This window comes from Nicotiana tomentosiformis, chromosome 9 (genome assembly GCF_000390325.3).
Source record: "Nicotiana tomentosiformis chromosome 9, ASM39032v3, whole genome shotgun sequence".
Taxonomy (NCBI): domain Eukaryota; kingdom Viridiplantae; phylum Streptophyta; class Magnoliopsida; order Solanales; family Solanaceae; genus Nicotiana; species Nicotiana tomentosiformis.
This window is the reverse complement of record NC_090820.1, coordinates 89,764,573-89,784,861: the sequence shown is the minus strand read 5'-3', so window position 1 is coordinate 89,784,861 and position 20,289 is coordinate 89,764,573. Positions and strand designations below refer to the sequence as shown.

Here is a 20,289-nt window from a genome sequence, read left to right as displayed (position 1 = left end):
TTCCCTCCCATGAACCAAGATTTCCATTCAAATCCCCAAATTGATCAAGAACCCTACAAGGTTGGATTTTCAAGAGTCTCACCACAAGAGATTGAATTTGTTTAGTGTGGTGCAACATCGTAGCATTATTAAGGGGCGAATTCCAGGTATGTTGGCTAAACTACTCTTTTAGAAATGAATTCTATGATGTTCCCGTAAGTTTCAAGTATTGTTGACTCAAGTTCCTTATTCCCATGTTCTGGGTTGTTCCCAATAAATTCGATTGTCCCAAGTAAGCAACTATCGAGAATTATGGATTCAAAAGGTGTTCAAGAATGATATGTGTATTAAAATATTATGGCTTTGAGCCGTGTTTCAAATGAAACTCCATTATACTTATCTAGGAAAGAATAACCCATGCATCTAAAACTTCTATTGCTCATATGTGTACCTAAAGTCTTGATTTGAAATGCCTTGTTGTTGATAATCTATAAGGATGCTTGAAAGTGAAAGAAGTGGGTTCGAGATGTAAAGCGTGGCCACCGTACCAATAATGAAAGTTATACTTGTGGCCAATGGTGCCAAGGAAATGAGATGATGTGAGAAAGGTAATGAAATTAACCTTGATTCAATTGTTCCAAATTGACTTCGAAAATAGATTTGCCTAAAAGCTAATGTCCTCAAGTCATGCCCCAATATGGCTGCTTTAACTGATGTTATGCTTTGTAAGTATTTCCAATGTGTTTTAAGCCTTTACATATTTATGAGTTGAAATTGTGCACTGCCCTTTTGGGAAAAATATTTCAAAAACAAATGGTGTATTGCCCGTTTATATTTTTAACGTGTGTATCTGTTGCCAGTCAGTTGCCCCATTCGTTGGGAAGAAACCTATTGTGTTTAAAGTTTCCATTACTAATGAACTTGAAGTTGAGATTTTCGGAATATTCTATTTGTTGATATTTTTTATGATGATCTATGAAAGGAAAGAAATGAAAGTGTGGAATATGAAATACGGCCACTGTGCCATGAAAGAAGACTTATATGTATGGCCAAGAGAGCCCATGAAATAATAATGTTGTAAGTGGTTGAAAGTGCCAATATGGCTATATACAGTATGAAATGTTATGAGGTAAATGCATTTGTATTGTTGTTTCCTTTGTATGAAAATCAAAAAGGTTTCCGGGAGTATCGTTAGTCACCGAGGAAGGGTAGGTAGGAATAACCTAACCCTGAAACTACACGTGCCGGTGTAGGGTGCATTGTGATTATTCCCCTTATTTGAGATAAAATTGTTGTGATGAGAATATTCCCCTTTATTGGGATGAGGTGGTTACTAGAAAAGGGTGATGTCGATCCACACAACATTGTGGTGAGACGGCCTAGCCGGTCAGGTCGTGATCGGATGCCATGTCGCACACATGGTGGTGATTGTGCTGGAAGTTATGATTGAAATTGTGCTTGAGATTGTGATTGATATAATGATTGAAGTTCATGGTAGAAATTTTGATTGTGGTTGATGTCTTCGGGGAAGACGGCCTAGCCGATCGGGTCGTGATCGGACTCTGTGCAAAATACACGGTGGCATATCCATATCAGTACTAATGATCTCCCAACCAAATATATATATATATATATATATATATATATATATATATATATATATATATATATATATATATATATTATTTCCGCATTTTCAAAATTGTTATGTTTTAACTGGGCATTTGGATATTGTTGATTGTGACTTGTTGTTTCTATGGTTTTCCCTTTCTTATATTGGCATTCTATTTTGAAAGGGGACAGTTAGCTTTACATACTAGTACTATTCCATATGCACTAACTTCCCTTTTGTCGGGGGCGTTGTATCTTCAATGGATGCAGGTGGTTTATCAGCAGGTAGCTTTGGTCCCCATAGCAGTCACTCTCTATTCAGCAGGTTTTGGTGAGCCCTACTCTATTCTGAGCTTTATGTCATTTGACGTTGTATTTTGTGCTTTGAGGTATAGCCGGTCGCCGGCACTTCCATTCTTTACTTCTGTTGCACTTAGAGGCTTTGTAGACAGGTTGTGGGTGGTGTTTGATGTTGGTAATTAAACTAGTAAGTGTTGGTATTTGGGCAAACCTATTTTTCATCATATCTATAAACTTGTAATATTTTGGAAATCATAAATGAATATCCTTTAGTAATGGAAAAAGAATATGGAACACTTGACTCTTCTCATGTCTATCACTTGTACTGATTATTATTATGTTGTTAACGGGCAAGGTTGGGTAGAAATCATCTAGCATGCTTGCTTAACCGGGGTATCTTGGTTGAGCGTCGGTCGCGCTCCTCGAGGCGGGGCGTGAAAGAATTTCCCCTTTGCTTCATCCTGATGTGGAAAGATTCGTTTCAGCGAAAATTGCCCTGGTGTGAATTACCTTGATCTAACCTTTTTGTTGAAAGCCCTTGCCATTTTGTTCAGGTAGAGTTGGCCGTGACACACTGCGTTCATTCTTTTACCATCAATGAGAGCTAGTTGTTCATACCGGTTCCATACCCATTCTGCGTTGATGAACTCGGCTTCTTGTATGATTCTTAAGGAAGGAATCTCCACTTTGGTGGAAATAACGGCTTCAGTACCGTAGAACAATAGATAGGGAGTTGCCTTATTTGACGTACGAATGGTGGTTCGATACCCGAGCAAAGCAAACGATAGCTTCTCATTCCATTGTTTATAGGTGTCCACCATTTTCCTCAATATCTTCTTTATGTTCTTGTTGGCGACTTCTACGGCTCCATTCATTTGCGACCTGTATGTTGTAGAGTTCCGATGCTTGATCTTGAATGTTTCACACATAGCTTTCATCAGGTCACTGTTGAGATTGGCGGCATTATCAGTAATGATTGACTCAGGTACTCCAAATCGACAACCAATGCGGTCCCGAACAAATTCTGCTACGACCTTCTTAGATACAGTCTTATAGGATACGGCTTCAACCCATTTTATGAAGTAGTCTATAGCCACCAAAATGAACCTGTGTCCATTTGAAGCAACGGGTTCAATTGGTCCGATGACATCCATGCCCCAAGTAGAGAAAGTCCAGGGTGAACTCGTTTCATTGATTTTGTTGGGAGGCACTCGTATCATATCAGCATATATTTTGCATTGGTGACACTTTTGAACATATTTGATGCAGTTATTTTCCATAGTCATCCAGAAATACCCTGCTCTTAATATTTTCTTGGCCAAAACGAAACCATTCATGTGAGGTCCGCAAGTTCCGGCATGTTTCTACGAGCAATCTAGATACCTCCTTGGCATCGACACATCGCAACAATCCCAAATCAGGAATCCTTCTATACATAATTCCTCCACTTTGAAAGAAATGGTTGGCCAATCTTCAAAGTGTACGCTTTTGAGTGTGTGTAGCATTCTCCGGGTATTCTCCCTTTTCCAAGTATTCCTTGATATCGTGGAACCATGGATTTCTGTCGAACTCTTCTTCAACATGAGCATAATAAGCTGGCTGCTTTTGAATTCCTATTGGGATAGGATTGATGAAATTCTTTTCTGGATGTTGTATCATGGAAGACAATGTGGCTAATGCATCTGCAAACTCATTCTGAATCCTTGGAACATGTTTGAATTCTAACTTTGTGAACCTCCTGATCAACTTTTGTACACAATGCAAAAATGGCAATATTTTAGTCTTCTTAGTAGCCCATTCTCCTAGTACCTGGTGTACCAATAGGTCAGAATCTCTGATTACCAGTAACTCCTGAACGTTCATGTCGATGTCCAACCTGAGTCCCAAGATGCAGGCCTCACATTCTGCCATATTGTTGGTGCATGGGAACTTAAATTTTGCGGATACTAGGTAATATTGACCGGTTTCTGATACTAAGACAGCTTTGATGCCCACTCCCTTGAAGTTTGTTGCTCTATCAAAAACATCCTCCAACCTTCGTATGCCTCGGTAATATCTTCACCTACAAATGACACCTCGTCGTCGGGAAAATACATCTTCAATGGCTCATATTCTCCGTCAACGGGATTCTCCCCCAAGTGATCAGCCAACGCTTGCCCCTTGACTGCCTTTTGAGTTACATAGATGATGTCGAACTCACTTAGCAATACTTGCCACTTTGCGTGAACTTTTTGCTCAGATAATATATCGATTGTTATTTCCTCCCAGTTTCGTCATGTTGTCCCAGAACGCAACCAAAGGCTCCATCCAACACAGACAGGTAAAGTAGCAGAGGTCTTCCTGGTTCTGGCGGGACCAACACGTGCGGTTTAGATAAATACTCCTTGATTTTGTCGAAGGGTTTTTGGCATTCTTCAGTCCATCTTTTTGCAGCATCCTTCCTTAACATTTTGAAGAACGGCTCACATATCACCGTTGATTGTTCTATAAAGCGACTGATATAATTGAGGAGTCCTAGAGAACTCATCACATCCTTCTTGATCTTCGGTGGTGGAAAGTCTTCAATAGCCTTGATTTTGACGGGTCTAGATCAATACCCCAGCGGCTGATGATGAAACCTAACAACTTTCTAGAAGGGACTCTGAAAGCACATTTTGTTGGGTTCAACTTCAATTTGTACTTTCGAACTCGATCGAAAAACCTTTTCAGGTTTGCTATGTGGTCTGAACTTCTTTTGGATTTGATGATGACATCATCCACGTACACCTCTATTTTCTTGTGTATCATATCATGGAAGATAGTCGCCATGGCCCTTATATAGGTGGCCCCAGCGTTCTTAAAACCAAACGATATCATTTTGTAACAATATATTCCCCATAGTGTGATAAAGGCGGTCTTTTTGGCATCCTCTTCGTCCATCCAAATCTGATGATATCCTGCGAAGCAATCCACAAAGGATTGGAGTTCACGCTTGGCATAGTTGTTGATCAGTATGTGTATGTTAGGCAATGGGATATCATCCTTAGGAATTGCTCTGTTCAGATCTCGGTAATCGACACATACTCTAACTTTCCTATCTTTCTTCAGAACCGGCACAATGTTGGCTAACCAGGTCGGGTATTCCACCACTCGAAGAACCTTGGCTTTGATTTGCTTGGTGACCTCCTCTTTTATCCTCAGACTCATATCTGGCTTGAACTTTCTGAGCTTCTGCTTTACCGGTGGACACATGGGATTGGTAGGTAGCTTGTGAGCTACTATGGATGTGCTTAACCCAGTCATATCATCATAGGACCATGCGAAAATATCCTCATATTCCTTTAGGAACCTGATATACTAGTCCTTCTCTGACGGTGATAGATGAATGCTTATGTGAGTTTCTTTGACTGATTCAGAATCCCCTAAGTTACCGACCTCGGTTTCCTCCAAATTAGACTTCGGTTTGTTTTAAAACTTTTCTACTTCTTTGACAATTTCCTCATGTATTATATCATCTTCTAATTCTTCCGAATCACTGTCCTTATGTTGCATTGTCTCATTACATATCACAGTCGTAGTTTCATCAGGGTATGTAATAATTACGTTGAAACGAATGTAGAAAGATAATAATAAATACAAAAAGCAATAATGCATTAATAAAGCTTAAAACTGTCAACAAGTACGATTCAATGGCTTGAGTAATTATTCCAAAACAAAATACTCGAAATGACTTAAATGCTCAAAATAATTTAAAAACAAGTAATACTAATTTTGTCAGGCTACCCAGGTACTCGGCGAGCTTGGATGGTGTAGCGGTCCAGTTCTTGAGAACAGCTCCTTCTCCCATTGTCTGAATGGTAAGTTCTTCCTTCTCCTCCTACTCAACAATTGCACTGTAGTCCATGTCTTCTTCATCTAGAAGCAACTTCCTCATACTAGCCAAAATCTCATCTTCCTCGGATCCTCACATCATGTTAGCTTGACGGAATGTCTGGTGCAAAGGTGGTATAGGTTGTTCCAGTGGGTAGTAATTGGCGCGCCATGGTGATATCCAATCCTGATACTCTTGCATGGTGTATTCATACCTGAATCCAAAGGTTGTGACCTGATACTGTGGTTGTACGGATTTTGTGATCCCATGAAGATTCTGGCCAAGACCCTTGCCTGGTTCATATCTTCTCCACAATAATATGCTTTCTATCTTGTTGCTCCACCATCAATCCTTTTCAATTGTGTTAACCCGATCAATGCGGTGATATGTTTCTCCGCCCAACTTCCTCTTATTTTATATGACTGGAACGGTCTGGTTGGTGTAGATAGGGTTGATTCCATCTCCATGAATGATCACCTCCTAATGATTCCATTCGAACTTCACAGCCTGGTGCAGAGTAGAAGCCACTGCCCCAGCTGCATGTATCCATGGCCATCCCAACAATAGGTTGTAAGTAGTAGATATATCTAACACTTGGAACTCAACATTAAACCAAGTCGGACCCATGTGTAGATCAAGGTTGATTTCTCCGATAGTGGCTCTGTGAGATCCGTCGAATGCGTTCACATTCATGCTTTCCATCCATATCTCGTGCAGGCCTTTACCTAATCTTTTCAAAGTGGTCAGCGGGCATATGTTCAGGCTTGAACCTCCATCTATCAGGACCCTGGCAATGAACTTGTCCTCAAATTGCACTGTGATGTGCAATGCCTTATTGTGACCCAACCCTTCTGGCGGTAACTCATCTTCGTGGAAAGTAATTTTGTGACTCTCTAGTACCTGTTCGACCATGTTAGCCATCTCTCTACTAGTGATGTCGGCGGGTACATAAGCTTCACTTAACACTTTCATCAAGGCATTTTTGTGTGAGTCTAAATTTTGCAACATTGATAAAAATGGATATTTGAGCGGGAGTCTTGTTCAGGTGGTCAACAATAGAGTATTCCCTTGCTTGTATCTTCCTCCAAAGATCGTCACTACCTGTCTTAACAACAGGCAGCTTAGGTGCACCTTCTTTGCTCGTTCCTCCCAGATTCTCAGGTGTGTAAACTCTGCCAGTTCTAGTCATACCTTGCGCAGCACCTGTCTCTTCCATCTTGGCTTTTCCCTTTCTTCTTGCTTTCGCAACATAATCCCATGGGACGGTATCAGACTTATAAGATGGTGTGGGACTACCATTACAGTGAAGGGTGTAGCTACCTTGACCTCAAATGGTGCCTGGGTTTATACCATAACTGGCGTGAGGGTGACCAGAGATGTTTTAGGAGTGTCTCCCTCTCAAACGAGTCCGATGGACCCTTCCTAATCCCATTCCTCATCAGTTTCTATCACGTTTACCCCCTCACCCTATGATCCGGGAGAGGGTTATTGCCAATATTCGGTGCGACTTCCTTTGCTTGCGACTTCCTTTGCTTGTATAACCTTAGTGTCGATCAGTGTCTAAATCTTGTCTTTTAATATGTGGCACTCCTCAATGGTATGACCCTTCATGCATGAATGATAGGTACAATTTTTGTTGGGATTTATCCACTAAGAAGGGTTCTCAACAGTATGAATAGGGGTAACGTAACCAGCGACCTTCAGTCTCTCATACAATTGGGCTATGGGTTCCGCAATTGGGGTGAATTGTCTAGGAGTTATACGGTCAAAATTTAGGCGTGGCTTTGGGTAGTTTTAGCGGGAGGGTGGAGGTGAATGGTAGTATGCAGGCTGAGTGTTATAGGTATGGTAAGTGGTGGCAGGGTATTGGTATTTTGGGGGTGAGGGTTGATATGCGGGTGGAGGTGTTTGGTATGTGAGGGGAGACTTAGGGCCCTGGGCTACCATCACAACACCCACTTCTTTCTTCTTTGAGATACCTCCTGATTGCAAGGCTTTATTTGTGGCTTGCAGCGCCTCGAAATTAGTCATCATCCCACTCTTGATTCCTTCTTCTATCCTCTCTCCTAACTTGATGATGTCTGAGAACTTGTGATTCTCGATGACCATCAACCTTTCATAATAGTGCGGATCTTGAGCTCTAACAAAGAACTTGTTCATTTGTTCTTCTTCAAGTGATGGCCTTACCTTTGCGGCCTCTGATCTCCAACGAGTAGCATACTCGCGGAAGGTTTCTATCGGCTTTTTCTTGAGGTTTTGGATATAGAAAGCATCTGGCACCTTCTCTGTGTTGAACCTGAATCTGTCCATGAAATCTGAGGCCATACTTACCCAATTTGCCAACTTCTTCGGGTTTTGACTGATATACCAAGAAAAGGCATCTCTTGTAAGACTTCGCATGAACAGTTTCATGCGGATTTGTTCATTCTTACCCACTCCTACAAGCTTGTCGCAGTAGGTTCTTAGATGCACCTCCGGATCACTAGTGCCATCGAACATCTCGAACTTGGGAAGTTTGTAACCCTCCGGCAGTTCTACATCTGGCTGAATACACAAATTTTCATGGTTTAAACCTCAATGCATTTCCCACCTTCAACACTCTGGACTCTCCATGTAAGTTTCTTAAGCTCTTTTGCCATGTTTTGAATGAGCATGTCCTTCTCTGTCGGCTCAGGTATGTATAGGGTTTGTTGTGGGGTATGGGGTAAGGTTTCCATATATATCGGGTTATTTTGATGAGTTCCTAGAACTTGGATATATGGATGATTGTTGGTTTAGTTTTGGGGATCGGGAGTGGGTTGTGGTGCATTTTGGGGAGTGTTATAAATAGTGGTTTGCGGGTATTGAGTTGGGTGATGGAGGTGTTGTTGAGGGGTTTGTACTGATGGTGGGTTGAGGTTTTGGGGAGGTGTGGGATTAAGATACTGGTGTGGTGCGGGAGGATTCGGAGCTATGGGTGGTGGATTCTGGTTTCGTGCGATTTGTGGCGGTGTTTGGTTTTGGGTAGTTGGGTTTTGCTGGTTGATGTCGAGAACAATAAGAGTAAGGGAAAGGTTTTCCAGATTTCTGACTTGTTCAAGCTCACCCTTTAGCTCCAGGATTTTCTGCTCCAAATGTAAGACCAACTCATTCTGCCCTGGGGTGCTTCAACCATCTGAAGTTTCAATATTCTCTGTCACGGTAGCGTTATCTTTCTAAACACCACTTATATCATCCATCTTCGCTTTGCCCTTGCCTTTTGTTTTTCGGGTTTCTAGGTGGAGGAGCAGGTGGAGGACCTCTGGATCTAATGTGGTATGTTGATGATTCCAGTATGCACGAACCAACCTTTGGGAATGCGAATAAATAAAGAAAATAAAAAAAATAAAAAAAAAGTAACCAAGTCAGTAAGGTGAAATAAAAGAGTGTTTGAAATACTTAAATATGTCCTAATTTTAAAGTCATGCAATAATTCGCGTCCTAATTTGGGGGACCTCATTGTGCCTGAGGTACGCCTAAGCGACACATAGACTTGGAGAAAATCGATGCCAACGTTTGCTTCATCTCATTAGTGAGAAAATAAGACAAAACAAATCTTTCACTAAATCGACAATAATAATAAAGTCACTAATGGCATTAAGCCTTATTACATCGAAATCTAATCTAAACTAAAAAGCAGTAAAGAACATCTTCTCCTAATCTATTTGGTCCCTGAAGGACCTTCTCCATGGTTGGCTCTCTTGACCCTATCAATTATGTTTCCCAGATCGTGCATGTCCAGCAATAAGTAAGCCTTTGCCAGCTTTCCTCCTTCATCGTCGTCCATGCCTTGACAATCCCAAAATCTCTTTCTCATCTTTCCTTCCAGCTCCATCAGTCCTTGCTCGAAGTATTCTAATCTCTCCATCGACTTAGTGGCAATCTCTTTCCATTCCCTTATCGCCTTCATGTTTACTTTATGTTGCTCCATATGCTTAGCTTCAGATTCGAACACCCGTTTGCGTAGCCTCTTATACTTCACCTGTACCTCCGCCACTTCGTCTATGATCCTATCCTTCAAATTGATTCCTGGTTTGACGTCCCCAGCTATATCATATTCTAACCATGATAGATAGTAGTATATATGGCCGGCGTGATACCTGTATGGCTCAATAGTTTCTCCTTCCATGATGATATTTTGGTTCCATATGTGTTGCGCTTCGAACTTAAATGGAATGACATCTCCGTTGAAATCTGCTTTGTACCAAAACCCGAGGTATGACTTGTTTTCTTCTAGCTTGCCTCATTACCCTTATAGGAGCGTAAGGGTAGATGCATCGTAACCCGATCAGTACCAAATAAGTAGTTCCTTTTGATCTGATGATGAACTCACTACTAGGAAACCATTCAAACATCCAATGCACTTGCTCGTCTATCAGATTGCTGAAGAATTTCTAGGCTTTGCAAATCTGTCCGGAATGAATGTCATTTTCTTTGGGTGATGATTGGCTATGTAGTCGTTCAATGGACTTCGCCAAAGCTCTTGACGATACTCTCCCCTCTGAAGGTGTTCCAGCAGCCAAACTTGTAGCAATAGATTACAACCCTCAAAGTGTCCGAACCCCTGCTTGCATCCATCCAGAGCACGGTACATTTCAGCTAAGATCATGGGGATGATAGTGTAAATATATCCTTCGATGCCATCCATTATGGTCCTGGAGACCATGGCTAAGCGGGAATGAATCCTTCCTCCTTGTATCGGAAAGATCAACAATCCCAAGAAGCAGACAATGAAAACATAAACCCGGCGGTGCACCCATCCCAAAGAGGTAATGGCTAGTTCGTCATGATAAAGGCAATATGATTCGCTATGTCCATAACACTCGTAGAGAAACTCAAAAGGGATGTATGATTTCTTTAGATATAGCAGTTCATCATTCTTCTTAAAACCCAACATTTTTAGAAAACCATAGGGAGTGCGATTTTCTGGCACCAGTGGTCCCGGACTATCCCATGGTAACTTGGCAAAACCCCTTATTTCTTCTAGGAGAAGAGTCATTTCTATGTTTCCTGTTTGGTTGAATGTTCAGTAAAGACAGCAGGTTACCCAATACTCTCCTCACATGATTTTTATCACAAGGTGCGAGGTCTTTCCACCTGTCAATTAGCAAAGGCGAGATATTTTGGACCATACCGAACCTGGGGACTTCATGCTTCATTTTATGCAAACAAACAAAGGTTAGCCTTTTCCCCCTCCAGATTCGACTACTTACGCAATAATGATCAACATGTTGCCACATTTTCTCCAAGTAATGCACATAACATGATAATGTCCTTTGGGATTATGGAAATCCTATCGGACATTGGACAAAGTTTATCTAAGCGGATTTTTACGTCACTGACGCCTCAATCCGTACTAGGTTCAGCATGATGCATGTACATTTCAAATTATAGTGGGATTTCTAGAAGGGTCTATACTGGTACTCTCAAGTGGACAACTCGGGAGGGAAAAGCACGGGACCATCGATTGCACTGTTGATCAACTAATCTACCACAAATAAGTCTTTCTGATTTAAAAAGGTATTTTCAGGAAAGCGCGGACACTTATCAAGCGCCGCTATGTTGATAATAAGCACGAGTGGAGTATGATGTGGAGCATGCTGTATGCAGAAATAGCAACATGTTGTCAAGTATTTGCATGATAAAAGTGCATAAAAGAGTAAATAATATGGTAAAGATAAACAAGAGAAGGAAAAAAAAGAGAAAAGAAAAGAAAGGCAAAAGAGAGAAGTTAGTTTAACTCACAAAAATGTGTGAGAACGTAATGAAGAAAGTAGGGAAATAGGGACGGGAAAGTCATGATATAGCAATCTTTAGACAAGATTTGGGAAATGGAGAGAGATCATACATATCATAGCAATAAAGGGAAACATGGAGGGGATGTTCATGTCATAACAATTTAAGCAAATAAAGGAGAACAGGGGAAGGGATGTGCATGTCATAACAATTTAGACAAATATAGAAAATAAGGGAAATAATCCACATAAGTCAATTTCGTTAGGGTAGGAGCCTAAGTATATCCCCAGCAGAGACAGCATGCTGTCGCGCCCCATTTTCTCTTGCCAGCTAACGATTTTAAGGTGCTTTAGGGCACCTATTTGCAAATAACTCGGTTTGACTAGTCAATGCTACCAAAGATCGGGTAAGGGCTCAAATTACCTCAAAGAGAAGGTGTTAGGCACTCTTCGAGATCCACAACTGTGGGTCCCGGCTGAAATTTATACTATGTAAATTAGATAATTAAGCTAGGTGATCAAATAAGCAAAGAAAGAAGTAGAAGTTGAAAACTCTATTATAACATAAAAATTAACTATATGACTAATTGATACAAGTCTTAAAAAATCACAAAGAGTATAATTGTGTCGATCTATGACCAAGTGTGAACAGCAAGTATATAAAAGGATAAGGGGGATCCTAAGTTTTTTAACCTAAAGGATCACCCCGTGCAACATAAATAATACTTCGCAACTCCCTTGAGGTAGGAGTTACTCATATTATTCAGTGGGCACAGACTATCATCTCCTGCTACTTAACTACTATGTTGAAGTTATTACTTAGAGGCGCTCTAATTCAATTCTAAACCGTATCCTATGTGTGCACTACCCGTAGACAATTTCAGAATTAAGACTTAGAGTCATTAAGTTCTATAGGCATGGTCTCTAGGTGATTCTGAATTCCAGCATCGTGCAAACAGCGTTGTTATTTCTCAATTCGCAGATTAAAGGTATTACAAATCTTATAGGCATGATCTCTAAATTGTTTATGCAATGAGGCAATAAAACTGTTAGAAAGCTCAGAATTAATAGCGCTGATTTTATAGATATGTGTCTTAAGCAGGCGACATTGTCCTATAGGCATGATTTCTAATAGTTGCATAATTAGATAGTGAGACAGTTTTGCGAGTTAGGAATCCTGCCTATAGGATACTCTCACTCGCCTAAACGGCCTTTCTAGGCGAGTGAGAGTATCCTATAGGCAGGATTCCTAACATTTGACAATTAGACTTGATTTTATAACACTTCAACCCTATAGGCATGTCATCTAAGTGGGACAGTACAAAAGTAACATGAAGAAATTGACCAATTATTAAACCTCATAGTCATGGTATCTAGATTAGCGAAAATATTGCATTATTGTATCCTATAGGCATATTATCTAAAAGCATTGAATAGTAGACATGGAAATAAGTATAGCATATTTGACAAGTTAAGTGAAGTGTGTTTGCATGATTCCTATAGGCATGGTTCCTATTAGTGTGCAACAAATAGGGCGTGCTAGATGTAATAGAAAATAGAACACATAGACCCTATAGGCATGGTTTCTACCCTTTCGTGCAAGTGTTAGAATACCCCAGCCCCTTTTATCAACTCCTCATTATTCGTTATACAAATTATTACAACTCATAATAGAATAACTACATGCCTAATCATAAATGTAAAACAACCTAGCGGTGCATCTGGGCCTTCAAATGGCTTTAAAATTCGGACAGGCCATATCCCAGGCGCAAATAGTGTGCTCGAAACCACAGTACCAAGAACCAGATTTAGCAGTCCAGGCCCAACAACAAAACAATTCTCTTGCCCATCCATTACCAGTTATAGATAATTAAAGCACGAATGGCAACTCATACAAACCCCAAATCATTAATATAACTCAAATTCTAAGGTGGATCGTATGCTCATTTGGACCCTAATACCACAACTAACAAAAGCAAGAATTCTACACGTCCCAGGGGTAAGACACACACTTGAACATCACATAATCATACATATGATATAGAGAGTCTGTAGAACATATAGGTTGGACATATACAGGGGTTTGCATATTAACAAACAAGTTCAAGGTAACAGGCTTCTTGGGATACACATGATTTGATTGCAGGAATCTATCATACAAGAATCCACAAACAGAGGAGTTAAGCATGAGATTTTAAAGAAAGCAAGGTCATGAATTAATTTCCAGAAGGTTAACAAGTAGCAATGACATGCTCGAGAGACAAAGACCAATGGTGAACTTCACAATAAAATCTTAACCTAAGCATGTAGGGCAAAACATAACTTAGATTTGTAAGTCAGTTTATGACAAGCAGAAAGTATTTATAAGAAAACTTATTAAGAAATTAAAGGTCAACAATATTGAAAACTCTGCATAATAGCTAATTAGCAGGCAGGTATCTAATTCTGAGAATGCAAGTTTATAGCAAGTTCCATTGTACATACCAAGGATAACAATAGACATGAAACTGAGCAAACTAGCACTAGCAAGCATGGCCTATAGAACAGTATTGTAGAAACCAAAATGGTAGTAATACATGCAACTATAGTACAGTGTTGAGTCTTGCAAGTAGCATAGAAATATACAGTCTGAAAGGTTCAAGATTCATATAGGCATGATCATTTTAAGAAAGTGAGAGCAAGTTGAAAGTTGTATATATGAGTGACTTAGCATGAAGAGGGAAGAATACATTTGGAACAATTTCTGGGCAAATATGAATTACTAGTAAGTTTTAACAAAAGAATTCAAAGCAGAGTATGAAGATACACTCACACCAGGCATTAATTAGTTTTAACATTCGAACCAGGCAAACATACAAAGAGTAGGAATTACTTTAGTTAACTACTCATGATTCTAAGAGTAGAATCTAAATAGAATTAGGGCATTAAAACTCGAGAGAGACATTAAGGCAAACATGATTGAAAACAAAGATAGCATAATAGAAGGATCACAGAAGTTCAAGTAACATTTAAGAGGGCCAGAGCTTTATTGCACCTAGAAAAGAACAAGCTACCCATCTAGAAGCTTTGGACTTCGGTAATATCATAACACACAGAATGGTAAAAGAAACCTCATCGAGACTGATAGTCAGTAGAACATGTGATTATCATACAACATTAGAAATTTCATAAACAGCATGGAAATTGAGCCAAACAATAGTGGCACACACAATTCACATACGCATCATCATATAGAAGGCAAGTAATTTGAATTGTAAAGGTAAACAAAACTAACATGTTGCAAAGATAAACGAGAAAAAGAGTGAGGAACTTAGAGTATCAGTATTGATTCAGCAACAGCAATTGAAGGAAGACAGTGAAACCTCAAATTCCCAGTGCTTCAGAGTTCACAAGAGCCTCGAGATGGGCTCCGAGCAGTGCTTGCATAGGACGAGGTCGTTTAATAGTATTATGGCCTTGGCTTTCAGCCGGCCAAGAATTTAACAGTTTCAGAAAATATTCGAGTGTAAGAGAGTAAGTGAATGAGTGAAAGAGGAGAATAGTGAGAGTAATAGCAGTAAAAATGAGGTCCGTCCAAAGGAAAAATTGGGGAGGGGTTATATAGTGGTAGAAATTAAACAATCAAACATGAAAAATAATAAATCAAACACGAATAAGGAAAGAAAATATCACATGCAATCAATAATAGAACCAGTAAAGAAGAAATCAAAATTTCAAACCCTAGTTGAGTCCAATGGCCATGAATCTAGTCGAAAATGCAAGAATCATTCATTGTAGAGTATATATAGATGAAACATCGGCCGGATCTTCACAAAATTAGAGCCAAATCAGGCTCGTCTTGAAAGGAAGCATTTACCAAAAATAGGTAAATACTAAGTAACACCATGAACGCATGAGTAGCAGAATAAGGCAAGTGAATCACGAAAGGATTCCATATTGGGGCCGAATTCAGAGAGGATTTAGAGATAATGCGGCTAGGGTTTGTAAAGAAGAAGAGAGGAATAGAGAGAGTAGAGATGGCTGAAGTGGGGAATGGGTCTCTAGGGTTAGTGGGGGGGATATATGGAAAGGGGTCGGCTTAATTTGGGTCGTTGATCATTTGAGATCAACGGACAAGATTGAAATGGGAGCAAGGCAGGTTAAAGTCGGGTCGCGGCCGGTTTTTGAAGAGGGTTGTTTGGTTTTGGGTTGTTGAAGAGTGAACTGGGGATGGGCCAAATGCTTTGGGCTTGTTTTTTGTCCGAAAATTAGCCTAAAATTGGGCTAAGAATTAAATACACAAAATTGTTTAAATAAAATACTTAATAAATAATAAAATATTAATTATACAATAAAATGATTGAAAATAATAACTTAACATTATAAAAATATAAAAATGCCATTTTATCTTGAATTATGTAATAAATGTAATTATGCATAGCATATAGGCTATTATTATAAAACTGTGTAAATAGCTTAAAAAATACCAATACAATTATATAAGATGAAGTAAAAATATTATGAAACATATATGTTGATGCAAATAATAAATTTGGATGATTAATTTATCATAAAATAATTTAAAGGGGTAATTAATACATATTCAAGTAATTTAAATGCAAGAAAATTAATTTTAAAGTTTTAAAAATTATGAAAAATTATAGAAAATATTTATATGACTCTTGTAAATTGGTGATGATGTAGGAATGATATTTTAAAGCATATATGACATTTATAAAAGTATGAGGGCAAAATTGGGTATCAACAGCTACCAGCCCGCTCCATAGAAACTTTCGAGAAAATGGTTGATAAGTTCATAACTACCCATGCTGGAGCCAAGAAGGCCGAAGCAAGAGTAAACAATATATTCTCTATCAAGCAGTCCTTGGGAGAGGGACTGAGAGACTTCCTCGCATGATTCAACATAGTAGGGATGATTGTGCCAAACATGTCCGAAGGGATGGCGATCGCGGTTTTCCAGAACGGGTTGAGTAGAGATGGTTCAAGAGCGACTAGAAAACTATTGAGTCAACTGATGAGATATCCTCTAACCACTTGGGATGAAATCCATAATGCTTATTATGTCAAGGTCCGATCAGACGAGGACGACCTTAACGGACCAACTCATCGGCTAATCTCGGTACAAACCGAATCCAGAAAAGAACGAAGAGACAACATCAGGAGGGATCACCGGGTCTCGCGACCCAACAGGGAACGGCACCAGCCATACGCCAGGGTGGCCGCCGCACCTCCCCCCCCCCCCCCCCATGAAAAAGGCCCATCCCGGCCAAAGACAGGGACTCACCGGAGCGACAGAGGTATGCCCCATTTATTATCTGCCCACAATTTTTATGTGTCACCTACAGAAATAGTCTACCCTCTTGAGAAACTCGGAACAAAGGTAAAGTGGTCGTCAAAGATGAGATCCGATCCGAACATCAGAAAATCCGATGCCCACTGTGAGTTCCACCAGGAACGTGGGCACAAAATAGAAGATTGCATCGCCCTCAGACAATAAGTCATAAACTTGTTGCGGCAGGGATACCTCAAAGAGCTGTTAAGCGATAAGGGGAGAAACAACTTCGCTAGAGGACGTGAACACCGAGGCCCGCTGAAGCCGCCATCCCCAGCTCGTACTATCAACATGATCATCGGCGGCGACGATGATGCCCTTTATCAATGGTGCAAAGTTTACCACCACTCACAAGATCAAGTGGTCTATCACTCGTGAATGGTATGACAGACTCGAAAAAAGTATCATCTTCGATGAGTCGGATGCTGACAGTTTGACTTTCCCTCATAATGATGCCCTCATTATTACTTTACATATTTTAGATACCGATGCCAAATGTATCATGGTGGACGATGGAAGTGGAGCGTGCATTATCCATCCCCGAGTCCTCACCCAAATGATACTCGAAGATAAGATAGTGTCGCGCTGCATCACGCTAACCGGTTTTAAGAATGCAGTTGAGCGAACATCGGGGGAAATTACACTCCCCGTCTTGGCCGGCGGCGTGACTCTGGAGATGACATGGACCAGGCCACCGCATACAATTCTATAGTGGGACGACCATGGATACATACCATGAGAGCCATCCCCTCCATACTATAACAATTAATTAAAATTCACAACACCATGGGGAATATTCAGCATACACTGAGAACAGCGCACGTCCCGAGAATGCTACCGCATTGCCTTAGATAGCATGGTAACCCAACAGAAAAAAGATAAGGAAATAGAGGCATAGCAATCAACAGGGTTGAGGTCGACGCAAGGAGAGACCAGGGACGTCATCATGGATCCCAAAATGGTCGAGGATGCAGATTCGACCATAGAAGACCTCGACCCCATTCAATTAGACCTCAATGACCGTAGCAAAAATTCCTACATCGGCTGCAAACTCTGAGAACCAGGTAAATTAAGTCAATTCTTAATAACTAATGCAGATTTGTCTGCCTTCAACCATGCAAATATATCGGGCATCCCAAGGGAAATCGCCACACACAAATCAAATGCTGACCCGTTCCTCCCCCCCAGTAAGACATGTTAGACATAAATTCAACCCCTCCATTAACGATGCAGTCTGCGAGGAGGTGGAGAAACTATTAGAGAATGGCTCCATTAGGGAGTCAAAGTACCCTAAGTGTATTGCCAACGTAGTGATGGTCCAAAAGAAAAATGGGAAATGGGAAATGTGCATGGATTTCACAGATTTGAACAAAGCATGTCCGAAGGATCCGTTCCCATTACCCCACATCGACCAACTTATCGATGCAATAGCCGGGCATGAGCTGTTGAGTTTCTTGGACGCTCACTCAGGCTATAACCAAATACTTATGGAGGAAGAAGACTAGGAGAAGACCATGTTCATCACCCACCAAGGAATGTTTTGTTATACGGTCATGTCGTTTGGGCTGAAGAATGCGGGGGCTACATATCAAAGATTGGTCAAAAATATATTCAAAGACCAGCTCGGCAAGACCATGGAAGTATATGTAGATGATATGTTGGTCAAGTCCGTAAAGGCAGAGGACCACATCGACATTTGATGGAAGCTTTCGACATACTAAGACGATACGGAATAAAACTAAACCCGGAGAAATACGCATTTGGTGTAGTCTCGGGAACGTTCTTGGGTTTTGTGGTGTCGCAATAGGGGATCGAGGCCAACCCAGACCAAATCAAAGCTATCGAGGGGATACCGGAGCTCTTGATTACCAAGAAGCAAGTCCAAAGGTTGACAGGTAGAATAGCTGCCCTATCGAGATTCATCTCGCGGTCGTTTGATAGATGTCACAAATATTTTGGCATATAAAAAGGACAACGGCCTCGAATGGAAACCTGAGTGCATCCAGGCTCTACGAGAACTGAAAGCATACCTATCATCACCACCCCTGCTTTCAAGGCTCGAACCTAGGGAGCAGCTCCTCGTCTATCTAGCCGTCTCTGAAGTAGCGGTAAGTGTAGTCCTGATCCACGAAAACAAAGGTACATAATCTCTCATCTATTACATTAGCAAAAAACTCGTCTACGCCGAGACGAGGTACCTGCACCTTAACAAATTGGCTTTGGCATTGGTCGTAGCTTCACGAAAGCTTAGACCTTATTTCCAGTGCCACCCCATCTCGGTCATTACAACCTTTCCCTTAAGGAGCATTTTGCGTAAGCCCGAGCTATCGGGGAGGCTGGCCAAGTGGGCCATCGAGCTAAGTGAGCACGATATCACATACCAGCCACGAATGGCGATAAAGTCGCAGGTGCTCGTCGACTTTAGTGCAAAAATAATGCCTGAAGTCGAAAAGGAATCCGTCCAAGCTTCCCTCCATACACAAGACCTCTAGGTCCTATACACCGATGGCGCATCCAATGCATCAGGGTCCAGACTGGGACTCGTACTCGAGGTCCCTATAGGCGAAGTAATTCGCCAGTCCATAAGGTGCCCGGATATGACTAACAACGAGGACGAGTATGAGGCCGTAATTGTAGGGTTGAGGCCAGCACTCAAATATGAGGCGAAGCGTTTGAAACTCCGATGTTATTCCTAGCTCGTAGTCAACCAAGTCACAGGGACTTTCCAAAATAAGGAACAAAAGTTGAAAAAATATCAGACCGAGATCTGCAAGCTACTGCCTCAGTTCGAGGAATATCGGCTCGACCAGATCCCACGTGCGTAGAATACCGAAGCGGACGGCCTTGCCAAATTGGCCCCAACTACCAACAGTATCAAGATCGGGGATAAAAGCGTAGTCCACCTCCTCAACTCATCACTAGACCAAATCGAGGTAAGAACCATAAAGTTAACCTGGGATTGGTGCAATCATATTATCGCCTATTTGCAGGACGGCACACTCCCAGAAGACAAGAAAGAAGCCAAGAAACTAAGAATGCAAGCAGCCAGATACAGCCCCCTTCATAGCAACCTGTCCATGAAGGCCATTACGGTTCTCACTCCGGCAATCGAGCACTAGTCAGATGCCTCATACGGCGGGGTACTATTGGCCCACCATGAAAAAGGACGCCTCAGACTTCGTGAGGAAATGCAAAGAGTGCCAAAAGTAAGACCCAATGATTCACCAAACAGGCGAACACCTCCACTCAGTCACCTCCCCATGGTCGTTCATCAAATGAGGAATGGACATCGTGGGCCCCTTCCCAGCACGGCAAGGTAATACACTATTCCTTTTGGTTTTAATTGACTATTTATTTAAATAGGTGGAAGCAGGAGCATTCGCCCAAATATGAGAACAAGAGGTAATCACCTTTATATAGAGGAACATCATCTGCCGATTTGGCCTACCCAAAGAGATCATATA

General features: G+C 41.0%; 2 protein-coding genes across 2 annotated transcripts; both read right to left on the bottom strand.

Moving 5' to 3' along the window:
- Positions 1–3,363: 3,363 nt before the first annotated feature.
- LOC138899170 (uncharacterized) lies at positions 3,364–3,801 on the bottom strand. Its single transcript, XM_070185298.1, has one exon. The coding sequence runs from the start codon at positions 3,799–3,801 to the stop codon at positions 3,364–3,366; it is 438 nt and encodes a 145-aa protein (XP_070041399.1).
- A 2,419-nt stretch (positions 3,802–6,220) lies between these two features.
- LOC138899169 (uncharacterized) lies at positions 6,221–8,379 on the bottom strand. Its single transcript, XM_070185297.1, has 4 exons — positions 8,331–8,379; positions 7,928–8,280; positions 6,842–7,013; positions 6,221–6,732 (listed from the first exon to the last, which is right to left on the bottom strand). Exons 1-4 carry the CDS (start codon positions 8,377–8,379, stop codon positions 6,221–6,223), a joined length of 1,086 nt encoding a protein of 361 aa, XP_070041398.1.
- Between the last annotated feature and the right edge of the window lie 11,910 nt (positions 8,380–20,289).

What these genes read in the sequence shown, in the direction of transcription:
- LOC138899170 (XM_070185298.1), bottom strand. Translation starts at nt 3,801, where the DNA reads ATGGCAGAATGTGAGGCCTGCATCTTGGGACTCAGGTTGGACATCGAC.
- LOC138899169 (XM_070185297.1), bottom strand. Translation starts at nt 8,379, where the DNA reads ATGGCAAAAGAGCTTAAGAAACTTACATGGAGAGTCCAGAGTGTTGAA. An exon ending in GGAGATCAGAGGCCGCAAAG is followed by an intron (nt 7,014 to 7,927) that starts GTAAGGCCATCA and finishes CCATCTTATAAG; the next exon opens with TCTGATACCGTCCCATGGGA. An exon ending in GCTGCCTGTTGTTAAGACAG is followed by an intron (nt 6,733 to 6,841) that starts GTAGTGACGATC and finishes TGCAAAATTTAG; the next exon opens with ACTCACACAAAAATGCCTTG.